Here is a 13,494-nt window from a genome sequence, read left to right as displayed (position 1 = left end):
TGTGGTTGTTGATGTGGGGAAAGGGAAGCTGCGAAAGTAATTAATGGCATGGCTCTGTGACAGGGCAGTCGTCCGGAGCGGGGAACGGGTATGGGAAGGGAAAGGGGCATGGCACGATCAAAAGGGGAACGGCGAACCAGAGGCAGAAACAGCGACAGTCAAAGCGGATGTTGGCAATCTCTCCTGATCACAGTGGAAGAAAAACATCTGAGAATATAAAGAAATTAACGATATCTACCTTTTTGTGAGTTTAAGATAGTAAAACGTTTGAAGATCCATCATCAGCCATTTGTACGATATAGGTAGGTATTCTTCATATATGTATACCCATAAACATCAATCATTATCTTATTATCTAACAGTATCAATCCTAAGAATCATCATACTATCAACACTAACAAAAAAAGCAAAAAATTAATAATCCCAAACTGTATCCTCGCGTCCCACTGTGGCTGCATCGGTGGCCGGGTCCCTTTCCTTGCCTCCTCAAGTGGTCTGCTGATGTGCCGATGAGCAGGGGTTGCCACCGCATTTCAATTGGGTTTTTAGCTCTGAAACTGGACTCTGGGACGCACCTTAGTGGCGAGAGGCGCCACAGTTACGGCACCGTGGGGCGCATGTCGAGTGGTATGTCCCTTTCCTTCGAACGTCGTGTCATCTCTATCGAGCCGGGGAGGCACATTGTTTACGTTTGCCACTCGCACGGCACCTGCGCCATGGAGAAATAAACACAACACGAGACGCGTGCCCCGAGAATGAAGCAAACAAGTGGTCTGGTCGGACGACGACGACGACGGTCGTGGCCACGTTGTCCGGGCCTCCCCAGGGCCTCCCACTCCACAACGGACAAACTGTTGCCTGGCCAGGCTAGGCGACAGCACCCACACACCCGGAGGACACATATCGATTGGTCGAGGACATGCGCAGAGGCATCCCCTATGCTCTGTGTATGGATTCGATGTCGATTTCGATGTAGACACAATATTTGAGGCAGGGATTCGAGTCAGAACGCTCCTGTGCCTCGTGCGAAACGGTTCATTTCACATCAAAACTCGCTTCCGCCAAACGAGAAGCTTTCTGCCGTCGCTCTCCTGTGTGTCCTCTCTGTGTGTGAACGAGTGGGTGTGTGTATGTTGGAATGTGCCATAGATAGAGAAAAATTTAATCATTGAATTAAATAGCGACCACTGCAACTGGAATATCAGCATTAGCATTAGCATCAGCGTCAGCATCGAAACATTTGATTTCTGTGTGAAAGTGGCAGAGGGATAGAGTGAAAGATAGAGTGATAGATAGAACGCTAGAGCGTAGCACGAAGTGGTGTTGCTTTTGTTGCCTTTGTTGCCACACATTTGTACACCCACACAACACACACACACACCCACACCCACACATACTCGTACGAGCACGCTTTTGGGGTGGTGAAAGTGAAAGTGACGCCCCAGCGAAACACTATACGGAGGCAGCCAGCGTTCGGCTTGTGAAAAGCAGAGAAAAAAGTTAGTTTTGTTGGTGGATATCCAAGCGAAATACGCGCTTACTCGTACCAATAATTTCCACACTCTGAACGGATTCTAAATAAAATTCAATTTATTGCCTCTCCAACTTTCCATCTCTCCACCTCTCCATCTCTCTCCTTCTCCAACTAACTTTTTGCTCTCAAATTTATGCGTGGCACATATTAATACAACTTTCCCTTTTCCTTTTTTTTGGGCACCTACACAAATACTATACACAGCACAATTTTTGGCCTAATCCGGACACCACCCACCCCTTTTCAAACTTAACTTTATTGGCATGCTGTACAGTGTACACTTTTGAGGCACTTCATTTTTGGTGTAAATACCATTTCGGTGTAAATACTCGTACTTTATTCCTACTTTGCTCAATTTGGGATTGCAGTAATGCTACTCTCGTAATGGTATAATATTTAGCATCGGATATGGACCAATATATGACCAATCCGCTCTGAGATACATATACTGTAATATGTATCTGTGAATAACTATCTAAAAGAGCGAGAGGGGCCCGTAGACGAATATTTACATTGCAACAGGTAAGTACAACACGATGATGGCGATGTGGCAGGGCCCAGGGTCCACTTAGCTTTAACAAACATTACTATTGCGACAATTCAGGTACGACATTGATTACATTTCTCCCTTTTGAATTCCACTTTTGCCCTTTCAATGTGCATGCCATGCCCCACCACCAACCAGCACCATCTCCCCTATATAGAACAACTTTTCCCGAAGTATGCAACAATCTTTTGCAAGGCTGCTGCTGCTGCCACGCCCCATCCCTACCCTATATTTGATGTTGTTTTGTGAAGAATACTTACTCGTGCAAGACCCTATGTTGGCCTGTTGGCCTGTTGTGGTATTGTCCTTGTCCGATGGCATTTCCGGATGCCATGCCGTTTGCCTGGGCAGGGCGCCTATTGCCTTTTGCCTTTATGGTAATTGCATTTTATTTGCGAGTTAGCTATGCTCAAGGACGCACACGGAGCAGGTGCCACACGAACGGCTGGCGCGATGGAATGGCGATGGCAGAAGTGCCAGGAGCAGGACCAGGACCAGGAGCTGGAGCATGGCGGGCGCAGACGCGTGTCTGTGTTGAGGCCGGATATTTGTGGGGACTTTTGGAAGTGGAAGGGAATTACAATTTAATTACCTGCCAAGCCACGCCACCGTTCCTGGCCTGGCCTGGTCTCAAAGGATCAATAGAGACTTTCGTACTGTACCTCGCTGCCCCCCCTGTATGAGGATATAATGAGGAATTATTTATAGAATTTTTCAATTAACTTTCCGCCGATGATGCTAAAGCCTGCCTCTCGCACGCACATCCTCTGTGTCTGTGCGTGTGTGTGTGCCTCTTGTGATTGTGTGATTGCAGTAAACCCAAATGCCAGAGGCGCTGATACTACTCGGCATGGCTGACGCAGAGCCGGACCTATCGACGTTCGAGAACAAAACGGGACTGGCCGAGGACATGAAGTTCCTCGCCTCCATGCCGGAGCTGTGTGATGTAACCTTCCTGGTGGGCGACACCCGAGAGCCCGTCTGTGCCGTTAAGGTATGTAGCATGCCCCAAACATCATTATCATCATAATAATCATCCCATACCCCCCCACACCCTCACCACCTTTATGTTCGTGTGTGTATGTCCGAGTATTGAAATCAGGTCACTGCGTAATCATTACACAGCCTCGACCCTATATATTACAGTGGAGCTTCCTTAACGAAAACTAAGTAGCTTTTTTAAATAATGGCACAGCACAGATGGTTTGACTCTTGGCTTGAGTTTGGAAGTTATTAAAGTCGGGGAAACTCTGAAAACACCCACACATATACTCGTACTATATTCATTTTCAAGAAGTTTTACTGTCTCTAATCACCTACAACTCATTTCTTCCTCTCTCTATAACAGGCCGTGCTGGCCTCCCGTTCCCGAGTGTTTGCGAAAATGCTTTATGCGGCGCCATCGCCGCAGCGTAAGCGGGAGACCTCCACGAAGGAGAACAAGCTGCGGCTCTTCCTCAAGCGTTCCTCGGAGCCGCTATTGAATCTACAGAATGCCGCACAACAGGTTCGTATAAGCACCAGCATCCATGTATGTACGTATGAATGTATGTATGTATGTACGAGTATGTGTCTGTGCATCTGTATTCATTCATAATCGATTACCCTGGGGCGACACTGGGTCTCTAAAAGGAGTGAGTACTTCGCGTGTGTGTGATGCGATTTTGCATTTAGCTGGGGACTGCTATGGCGCGACTGTGTGCATCATTGAATTCTCGTGGGTTTATTTTTGGTTGAACTTTTCGATATTTCTTTTGTAACATTATTTTAGAATACATTTGTATTTTGCATACTGTTCTATTCGATAATCCATTTTAATGATACCTATCAATGTTCTCGTGCATTCCCTGTTGTGTCACCAATTCTCAAATCCTGCAATCATCCAATCATCAATATCCCAACCCCATCCGCATAATAATAGAGAACCGGTTTCACCCAACAATTAGCTCCGATAACCGAGGTAACTAACCAACTAACCAAGCATCAAAAATCTATCTATCTCTCGCTCTCCCCTTACGACTCTATCTCTCTATCTGTACGTATGTGTAATTTTATCTGTATCTGTATTTGCATTCGTTTCTGCATCTGCATCTGTATGTGTGTGCTGTGTATTTAATCCATTCACGAGCTAAAAATACTCGTACCTCGAATGTACCATAATGGGCTTTTATGTGCTTTACTTAGATGTGCTTTTTTTATCCTGTGCGATTTGCGTTTTATAGGGGAATGTGTTGCACGTCTCTACTCTGTAAGATAGTGTACGAGTATCCTACACATTATAAAACTGCCTTAAACAAGGCATTCAGTGATACGGGGACTACTTAATCAACGGGAACCGGGAGCTCTTCTGTTCTGGCTTTTATCTAAGCATATACCAACAGTGCATGTGGAACTACTGAGCTTTTTCAGCAGTGTATGGGTGCGATCGATTTATGAAAAGTCGACGATTTTTCGGTTTAATATGTTTTATTGAAGGGGATATTATATAAAGCGATACAAAGTCGAAGGGATAGCGAAAGGTTCTAGTTCGATTTACGACGGGAGCAGGACGAGTCTGTTGGATGACTAGCTCGATTCAAGAAGTGGTCAGGTTGAAGACGCGTGGTGTCGGTTTAAGTCGGCGATGGATCGAAGAACTTTTCGCAATAGGCGAGGTGCAAGAAGTGCAAGGTCCAGACTTAATTCAAAGGCAGGCGGGGCGGCCGAGTTGCCCGTGTGACCTAATGCAAGCGAGAGCGCGACAGATCGAGAGAGCGCTAGACAGGGCGACGGAGAGAACGGCTGCATAGGCTCATCATGAAATTATACATACGCTATGCTTAATGTGAGAGAGATGACAGAGATAGATATATGGAAGACGTTTTGTGTTGTTGTTATACTCTTCGCTGCTTTTCGCTGCTGTGAAACCTTTCAAATCAGAAGGAAAACAAATGACATTTTTTTCAGCGAGTATTTCATTTATTAAAAACGAATTTTGCGGGAGCATATGTATGTATGTAAGTATGTAGATAACAATAGAGACTTAAGTTACTGCTGCATAATCTACAGTTTGGCTATAATCTATAGATTGTTGGCTAATATTGGGCTGTGTAGCCAACAATGTGTCTACATTGTGTATATGTCTACAAGTAATCGGTGTCTAGAATCCTACTTTTGGTTTGTCTGCAACAAGTTTGATACATAATTTGGCTTCTTTCCTGCACACTCCTCCCTTCCATACGCTTAGTAGTTCGTGTTCTGCTAGCGCCAATATGTAGTCTCCCGTGTACTAATTCAGATTCGATTGACTCTAGCCCACAGGCCAGCAGCACCAGACGCTGATCATTGAGGAGTTTGAGCCAGATGTCTTCCGCCAGCTCATCGAGTACATACACACAGGCTGCGTGACCCTGCAGCCCCGCACCCTGCTGGGTAAGTCGCAGAACGGTGGGGAGAGAGGGATTCATTCATTTCCTTTGTCTGTTTTTTAGGCGTGATGAATGCCGCCGATTACTATGGCCTGGAGGAGCTACGTCGCGCCTGTGCAGGATTCGTGCAGTGCTGCATCAACGTGGACACCGTTTGCGCCCTGCTGGCCTCCGCCGAGCGCTATATTCAGTACAAATGCACAAAGACCCTGGTGCAGAAGGTGCTCGAGTTCGTGGACGAGCATGGGACGGAGGTGCTCAATCTGGGGAGCTTCACACTTCTGCCGCAGCATGTGGTGCGCCTGATCCTGGCCAGGGAGGAGCTGCGGGCGGACGAGTTTACCAAGTTTCAAGCGGCGCTTATGTGGAGCAAAAAGTATTACGACAACAATCCTGTAAGTCCCACAGATAATTATGATTCTTCTTATAAAAGGAACCAAACAAATTCCTTTTGCAGAACATTGACATCAAGGAGATATTGGGCACCTTCCTGGAGTACATCCAGTTCCACAAGATACCCGCCAATGTGCTGATGCGGGAGATCCATCCGCTGAGCCTGGTGCCCTACGCGATCATCATGAATGCTTTGGCCTACCAGGTGGGTTGCTGTGTGCTTTTGTGGAATAGAAACCTACCCCGCTTTTGGCTTTGTTTGTGTTAACTCAGAATCACTCACATTCACGCCACCTCGCCATCTCTCTCTATCTGTCTGTCCTCCATCTGTCCACGTCCACGCCCATGCCCATGGCCATGTCTTTGTCCATCATCCACGCCTACATCTCCATACCATCCATCCATGCGATCCATCCATATCCATCCATCCATCCCTGTTGTCCCCCTTTATGCCTGATTCTACAACTTGCAGGCAGACCCAGAAAGCATCGACCCCGGAAAGCTGTCTCCCAACTCTAGCCGAGTGAGGCGCGCTCGCCAAAACCAGGGCCGCTCGATGTCCGTGCAGAGCTCGCTGGATCCCTATGGCTCCAACACCACCCTCAGCTCCAGCGGCAGCAGCGACCCCACCAGCTGCGCCCCTCACAGCAACTAACATAAGTTGAACGGCCCCTCCTCCTCCTCCACCCAACCGCACCAGCACCGCCACCGCCACCACCACCAGTCCCTGCCGAAGATCCGCAAGGCCAAGTCGCAGTCGTTCCGCTCGCGACGCAGTCCCTCTGAACGGCGCAGCCCCAACCTCACCCTCAACACCACCTCGGCTGGGGCCAGTAGCGAAAAGAAGCGAAGTCCTCTCACACCAAAGAGTCCGGTGCCAGCGGAAATGGAATCAAAGAGTCCGGGCAGCGGTTCATCGAAAACGCCCACCACACTCTCGCGTCAGGGTACACTAAGGGCCTCCAGCCGGCGGAAGAATAGCGGACAACTCTCAATCTCTTTGGGCACCCAAGGCCGGTCCCGAAGTCCCGTGGCCACCAACGATCGAAGTCCCCAGGGCAGGCGCAGTCCGCTCTTCCCCGGCAGCAGCAGCGGCCTCCGATCCCCTAACGACCAGCCCAGTCCCACTGCCAGAAGTCCAACGGGAGAGCCTCGACGGAGCAGTCCCACCTTCAGCGTTCACACCCAGGAGCGTCGCTCGCCACTGGGGGCCACTGCGCCCACGGATTTCGGCTGCCAGACGGGCTTTCCGGGAACCCGGAGGAGTCCCACTTCCACGGTCCACGTGCAGGACATGGCCACGGAGCCGGAGGAGGCGGGCTTTGTGGGAATGAAGCGACCCTCGATCGGCCTCTTCACGCCGATCTACTTCGCCAGCGAGAAGCGGTCCCCCATGGGCATGGGACCCATTCCGCCGATCCACGTTTCCAATCCAGCCGAGACCCACAAGAGCGCGGAGCGGGAGAGGGAGGCAGCCGAGGCAGCTGCGCGGGAGTTGGAGCGAGAGAGGGAGAAGGAGGCGGCGCAGTCGCTGCCGCAGGTGCAGGAGAAGAAGAGCGTCATGCGGGAGATCCTGGCCTTTGTGCGAAAGCCTTCGAAGGTGATGACAACGCGCACGAACCGCTTCGCCAACGCCTTCACGCGCGCGGATTCGGGATCCTCCAGCGGACCTCTGATCCGGCAGAGCACATTCTCGGCCAGTCCGGCCCCCTCGTCCACCGCCTCCAAGAGTGCCGTTCAGAAGCAGATGTCAGAGGTGGGATTCGAGCCGAAGATGTCCCTTAAATTCGCTCACTATACGAAGATGAGCCTCAAGCTGCGCCGATCCGCCAAGCGGGATGAGGAGGAGAAGCAGAAGCAGCAACAGCAGCAGCACCACCAACAGACAGGTAGCTCGGCCTCGGGATCGAAGCGTCCCAGCGCGGACTCCAATGCGGGGATAATGGAGCAGGTAGGTGGCTCAGGATCTGCATCAGCATCAGCCTCAGGCGAGGAGCTGCCATTCGAGCTGGCCAACGTCCACTTCGAGAAGGTAGGTGAGTCCTATATCAAGCATGAGCGACTCCGAGAGCTAGTCGAGCCAGACCAGGAGGCGCAGGCGAAAAGAGCAGCTGAATCCGAGTGCAAGGTCGGTCCAGATGTCGAGCCGGAGCAGACGGATGCCGCCATGGCGCAGTTCGTCGAGGAAGTGACCAATTCCCTCAAGGTGGTGGCACTAAACGGAGATGGAGGTGCAGCAGTGGTGCACCACTTCACGCGCCGCTCGGAGAGCCGGGAGCCCATCGAGCCGCGGATCAGCGAAGAGCACGAGTCGGACTCCAACGACCTGATTATTCCGGAGGAGCTGCGCGCCGAGCTAGTAGAGATCTTGAAGGCCTATGCGCCAGAACCAGTTTATGTTAATCTGCAGGCGCTGCGGCGCGAAACGGATGAGGTGGAGGCGGCCGCCCAGGCTGTGGCAGAGGCGGCAGCCTCTGCCCCGCCCGTGAAGCAGCCGCTGCAGTGTCCTACTATTGAGTTTGAGCCGCCATCGCGACGATCTTCCTTCGACCCGCCGCGCTCGCCTTTCCTCGAGCAGCTGCGCAGCCCCGGGGGGGACACGGACACGGATCTGATCAACCTCCAGCGGCTGGACTCGGGCGGCGACAGCTTTGAGATGGTCGAGGGCGATCGCAAGTCGAGCCGCGCCGAGTCCAGCTTCGACTGTCCGTACTCATCGCGCGACACCAGCTTCGATGTGTCCATATCGCGGTACCAGTCCACCAGCTATGAGGACCAGACCTCCAGCTTCGAGATTGTGGACACGGACGAGCGCCACCGGCGTCCCGTGGACTTGCGCAAGAGCTCCATCGAGCTGGTCGATGCGGAGACATTCCAGCGGTCGGGCTCCTCCTGCGGCAGGAAGTCCTCGCTGGAGACGCACTTCGACTACACGCCCTCAGAGACGAGTGGCGTAACGCCCGCCCGCTCGCCCAACTTCCCGCTGATGACCAAGAAGCAAAAGGCCGAGACCTTCCGCCAGCTGCACATCTCACCCTTCAGTGCCTTCTCGCGAGCACGCAGTCCGCTCTCGCAGCAGACCTCATCGAACTACAGCTCGCGGGACAGCTACGACTCGAGCTCCTCGTACCAAGGTGGACCCAGCCACGGCCATGGGCACGGACCGTATGCCGATCCCAGCCGGAAGCACTTCCCGCTCACAATCAAGCGCGATCAGCGCGAGGAGGAGGTCAAGACCTTCCTCTGCACCGACCAGCGATGTGCCTCCATCTTCGAGCCGCGGCCCAGCTCTGTGCTTACCCAGCAGCTGTCCACGGGATCAATGTCCACCCCCTCGGGCTACACCAACGGTACGCCACGCATTCCCAGCACCGTAGGCACTGTGCCAACTGCTGCCATGCCCCCCGGAGGGCAGCTTCACAGCTGCGGTTTTTCCAGCGGCAGCGAGTTCGAGCCACCATCGCCACGTCGCGCGGCCAGTGCCTCGCCCAAGCACACCTTCACGTTCCGCATTGTGATGAAGAAGGTGGATAGTTCGCCGGAGGCGCTGTGCCCGGAAAGGCACCGGTCCCGCATCATCGATCGGTACCGGCGACGCGACAGTCGACGTAAGCGCATCCATGAGGCGGGCAAGAGCTTTTAAGAGGGCTCTTAGGCCGTGGCGTTTTAGATAGAATAGAATAGAATGCAATTTTTTGAGTACTTTGTTTAGTTTAACCACGGTGAACCTCATGAGAATTCATTGCGGCAATGCTCTATATATATCTTCTTGGATATGTTTTTGACAATCTCAATGTTATCTCAAGCTATTTAAATTTTAAAACTCAAAAACATCGCATTTCAACTTTGTGGTGCGTCTGTAGGATTAAGTGAAAATCAAACTCAAGGCGTTCAATAATCAAACTTTATAAAATGGTTCTGGTTTTAGGCCGTTTCAAAGCTCTACCCAACAGGTACTTCGGCCAAACCGAAGCCAGCTATACATACCTCCTCCATTAGAGAAGGGAAACCACTTATGATCTCTACCGATTTATCTGAATATTTGAAAAACTAAAGAGAAACCAAGAAAGCCTCCCCCCATTTGGAGGGTTGGAGTTGGATCCACTGAAATCAGTAAAGAAATAGTTGAATAGAAATTGTTATTCTAAATGATCTACAAATGTATGTGAAACAATAATTCCTCCCACGATTTACCTGATTACTATTTAAAACAATAGGTCAAACATTTATTATATAGTATTAAATGATATATATATACATATATAGAGTGCGTACGTGGATGTCGTACGTATTTGGATAGAGGTTCAAACTTTGATGTTGTAATTATTGTGGAAAACCAAAACATACGATAAGATATTTGTGCATTTTTACGTGGTTCCTGTTATATACGTATAGCTATAGGATATACCTACATATACATACATAAATATATACAAATATAGATGTGTGCGAGTATTACACATTCTGGATGGTATAGTATACCCCATAAAAAACCATACAAAAGATTGTATCCTTAAGATCTAAACGCTATATTCTAAATGTAACCGAACTGCGCGGCTATTGCAAGAGGTGACCTCATTACCTATTATTTTGTTCAGTCTCTGAAAAAAAGATCAGAGCACAGTGGGATTATACGATACGAGTATATATGCGCATGCCTGTATACATATGTATTAAAAGCTGGATTTGGGGCCGTACTTAAATCTTAAAAAAATTAGAGAAAAGAGAACGACAGAGGAAACTCCTCGCGTATTATCAAATGAATATTTACTCATAATGTTAAACTTTGAGCAAGATTTTTGGACTCTATGTTTGTTAGTTAAACAAAAACAAAACCAAAAGAAACAAAATGGAATATAAAAATTGAGAAAAGGAAATCCTACATCTAAGCAATCCGAGTATCATTATTTACAAGATATTTACTATACATATACATATACATATACATATATTATGGTTAAGCGATACGATATGGATGTTGTTGGCTTTTTAGCAAGTCGAAGAAAGATATCAGCATTTTACAGGTAATTACGCATTATGAGCATTTACTTCTAACCAACCACAACACATACTACAATATACATATTTGTAAGCTCGTATATGGTAAATATGTAATCGTAAAGTACATCCATCGGCAGCGACAGCAGCAATCGATCGCTAAAGCTTACACTCGAAACTCGAAACTAACCTGAATGCCAGTAGAATCGTTGCTATTTTGATTTGTAGTTGCTTGCTTTCGACTCTAAACTAAAACTAAAACTAAATCGATTCGCTAAACAGATCGCTTGAACAGTTCTTAGCGTAGTGCTATCGATGCGGATATCTACCGATTTTCATTTGTGCCTCTGCATGCTTGCGAGAGGCGTTTGTTGCCATTCGGATATTCCAGAGCACCCAACTACAATTTCACAATGCGACCTTCTTCTATTTGCAGAGCGGTTTTTTACAGTGTTACAGCCATCGATCGATCGGAGGAGGATCAGTTACAGTCACCCACGAACATACATACTATATATGTATGACATATACGAGTGTAACGTATATCCCTATCCCGATCCGTTTAGGGATAGAGAACTCCCTGAGGATATCGTTGTCGAGGCATTTGTTAGACTAACTCCAGTTCCAGTTTGAATGTTTTACTTGTACCGATTTTGTATTTGTACCGTTACTGTTATCGATCTTTCGATCAATCATACACACATACATACATATAGAGAGAGCTGAAACCTTTATACATATTCATACATACATTACATACATTATATGCGTTCGTTTTTATTGTAATTTGAGACAAAATAAATCCAATATTTCTGTCGTTAACTAAAGCCCTCCTCTGGGTCTTGTCTTAAATTCTCGCGTCCACATGAATGGCCAACACGCCGTCAAAGTCATCGGAATCGATGCTCACGAAGCCCAGGCCGTCGTCCCCGACGTAGACGGACTTGCCGCTGCAGGATCCGTTGATCAGGTCTCCCGAGATGACGTCACAGTAGACTCCCTTGGGCAGACAGGTCTGCAGCACCTCCGCGAGATTGTACATGTTGTTGTTGAATGCAATGAAGCCCTTGGAGCCGCGGCAGAAGGCGATCTGGCTGTCGCCATTGTCCCACCAATTGGAGATCTCAGTGTCGCGCACGGCGTTCTTGAACCCCACCATGTTGTAGATCTGCCTCCAGCGGTGCTCGCAGATCCAGCCATTGGCACAGCCGCCATCCGCATCGAACTCGGGCGAGATCAGCTCCTCCTGCGCGTCCTGGGGCGGAGCCGAGTCGTGGTCATCGAAGGCGAAGGAGCTCATCACGCGACTGATGCCGTAGGGATAGGCCAGGTGGAAGGCGGTGGCCATCTTGTACTGGCGAGGAGACTTGTAGGTCAGCACTGCTCCGCCATCACGCTGGTTATCGTGATTGTCGACAAAGGTAAGTGCCTGGCCCGACGAGAGGAAGCCCCAGTCGGTGCCCCAGCTTTGAAGCCACTTGAGGGCGTTGTTGCCACGGAAGGCGTTGCCGATCTCCTGCGAGAAGCGGAATTCGGTGACGGCACCCAGGCTGTTGTACTCCTCGCGGGTGACTTCCTGTCCACCATGGTCGATCACCTCTTGGAAGATGAAAGGACGGGAGCTGTGGGGGAATCCGTGCTCAATGTTCAGATCGCTCAGGCTGCCGTAAATAAACTAAACGATCATAGGGATCACAGGGGTAAGTTATTGATTGGGAAGGAGCCGCAGAATCTTTGACTTACCTCGAGATCCTCTGAGGCCATGTGCTTGGCCGCATCCACGCGGAAGCCAGCCACTCCCAGCTCGATCAGATGATCGAGGAACTCAATCAGCTTGGTCCTAACCCAGTCCCGGCTCTGATCGAGATCCTTAAGGCCCACCAGCTCGCAGTGCTGGATCTGGTAGCGATCGTTCCAATCGTAGATCTCGCAGCTCGGGTGGAAGTCCTCCGCTGAGTAGGGCACGCCCGGGAACGACTTCACGGCGGGATCGGCCTCTGTGCCGGCCGTGCCCACAGCCTGGCCGACAAAGTCCGCCGACATGTGGTTGAGCAGGACATCGACGTAGATTCGGACGCCCACTTCATTGCAGCGACGCACCATGTCTGCAAACTGCTCTTCGTTGCCCGACCGCGTGATCAGCTTGTAGGAGATCGGCTGGTAGCGCTCCCACCAGGGGCGTCCTGGCGACACGATGTTCTCGTTGGCCGGACTGACCTGCACGCCGGCAAAGCCACGCGGACCTAGGAAGTTCTCGCACTCCTCGGCGATGTCCTCCCACTTCCACTCGAAGAGGTGGACGATGGTATTCCGGTTGCCCCACCAGTGAGGGTTATGCTGCGCCAGCACCAAACCGGCGGCCAGAACGCAGAGCGCCAATGCGAACGTGAACTTGAACATGACTGTAGGTGATAGTGATGGCGGTCCCCCTTTTATAGCCGTCCCCATCCACCCAATCTTATCGCATCGATTTTCTTCGCTTGGGTCCAATTTACGACGAGCAGATGGTCCGCTGAAGGTATATTTACGATGGACATCGGCTGACCTATGGCAATAACAGATAACGAAGCAAATTACTGCTACTTATTTGCCATTGGTCTTTCAAAGATAAGTGT

The 13,494-nt window shown here is 50.0% G+C and overlaps 2 protein-coding genes across 5 annotated transcripts; one reads left to right on the top strand and one right to left on the bottom strand.

Moving 5' to 3' along the window:
* The first annotated feature begins 1,023 nt into the window (after positions 1 to 1,023).
* LOC6601605 (serine-enriched protein) lies at positions 1,024 to 11,381 on the top strand. Of its 4 annotated transcripts, none has more exons than XM_026985971.1 (9): positions 1,024 to 1,499; positions 1,903 to 3,075; positions 3,430 to 3,588; positions 4,003 to 4,041; positions 5,375 to 5,492; positions 5,552 to 5,883; positions 5,946 to 6,086; positions 6,354 to 6,404; positions 6,582 to 11,381. In XM_026985971.1, the coding sequence occupies exons 2-9, from the start codon at positions 2,905 to 2,907 to the stop codon at positions 9,522 to 9,524; spliced, it is 3,954 nt and encodes a 1,317-aa protein (XP_026841772.1). In that variant the 5' UTR covers positions 1,024 to 1,499; positions 1,903 to 2,904; the 3' UTR covers positions 9,525 to 11,381. The 4 variants fall into 4 exon arrangements, with proteins under 4 accessions (XP_026841772.1, XP_026841768.1, XP_026841769.1 ...); XM_026985967.1 differs by having other exon boundaries at positions 1,903 to 2,056; positions 2,896 to 3,075; positions 6,354 to 6,599; XM_026985968.1 differs by having other exon boundaries at positions 2,896 to 3,075; positions 6,354 to 6,599.
* Positions 11,382 to 11,636: 255 nt separating this feature from the next.
* LOC6601604 (alpha-amylase-related protein) lies at positions 11,637 to 13,279 on the bottom strand. The gene is made up of 2 exons (XM_026985966.1): positions 12,623 to 13,279; positions 11,637 to 12,554 (listed from the first exon to the last, which is right to left on the bottom strand). Exons 1-2 carry the CDS (start codon positions 13,277 to 13,279, stop codon positions 11,727 to 11,729), a joined length of 1,485 nt encoding a protein of 494 aa, XP_026841767.1. The 3' UTR covers positions 11,637 to 11,726.
* Positions 13,280 to 13,494: the final 215 nt, after the last annotated feature.

The sequence above is a fragment of the Drosophila persimilis genome, unplaced genomic scaffold (genome assembly GCF_003286085.1).
Source record: "Drosophila persimilis strain 14011-0111.01,24,50 unplaced genomic scaffold, DperRS2 tig00000002-arrow-pilon, whole genome shotgun sequence".
NCBI classification, from domain to species: Eukaryota; Metazoa; Arthropoda; class Insecta; order Diptera; family Drosophilidae; genus Drosophila; species Drosophila persimilis.
Note: the sequence above shows the minus strand (reverse complement) of the source record. Positions and strands in the feature narration are given on the sequence as shown.

What these genes read in the sequence shown, in the direction of transcription:
- LOC6601605 (XM_026985971.1), top strand. Translation starts at nt 2,905, where the DNA reads ATGCCAGAGGCGCTGATACTACTCGGCATGGCTGACGCAGAGCCGGAC. An exon ending in GCAGCCCCGCACCCTGCTGG is followed by an intron (nt 5,493 to 5,551) that starts GTAAGTCGCAGA and finishes TCTGTTTTTTAG; the next exon opens with GCGTGATGAATGCCGCCGAT. An exon ending in TGAATGCTTTGGCCTACCAG is followed by an intron (nt 6,087 to 6,353) that starts GTGGGTTGCTGT and finishes TACAACTTGCAG; the next exon opens with GCAGACCCAGAAAGCATCGA.
- LOC6601604 (XM_026985966.1), bottom strand. Translation starts at nt 13,279, where the DNA reads ATGTTCAAGTTCACGTTCGCATTGGCGCTCTGCGTTCTGGCCGCCGGT. An exon ending in TGGCCTCAGAGGATCTCGAG is followed by an intron (nt 12,555 to 12,622) that starts GTAAGTCAAAGA and finishes ATGATCGTTTAG; the next exon opens with TTTATTTACGGCAGCCTGAG.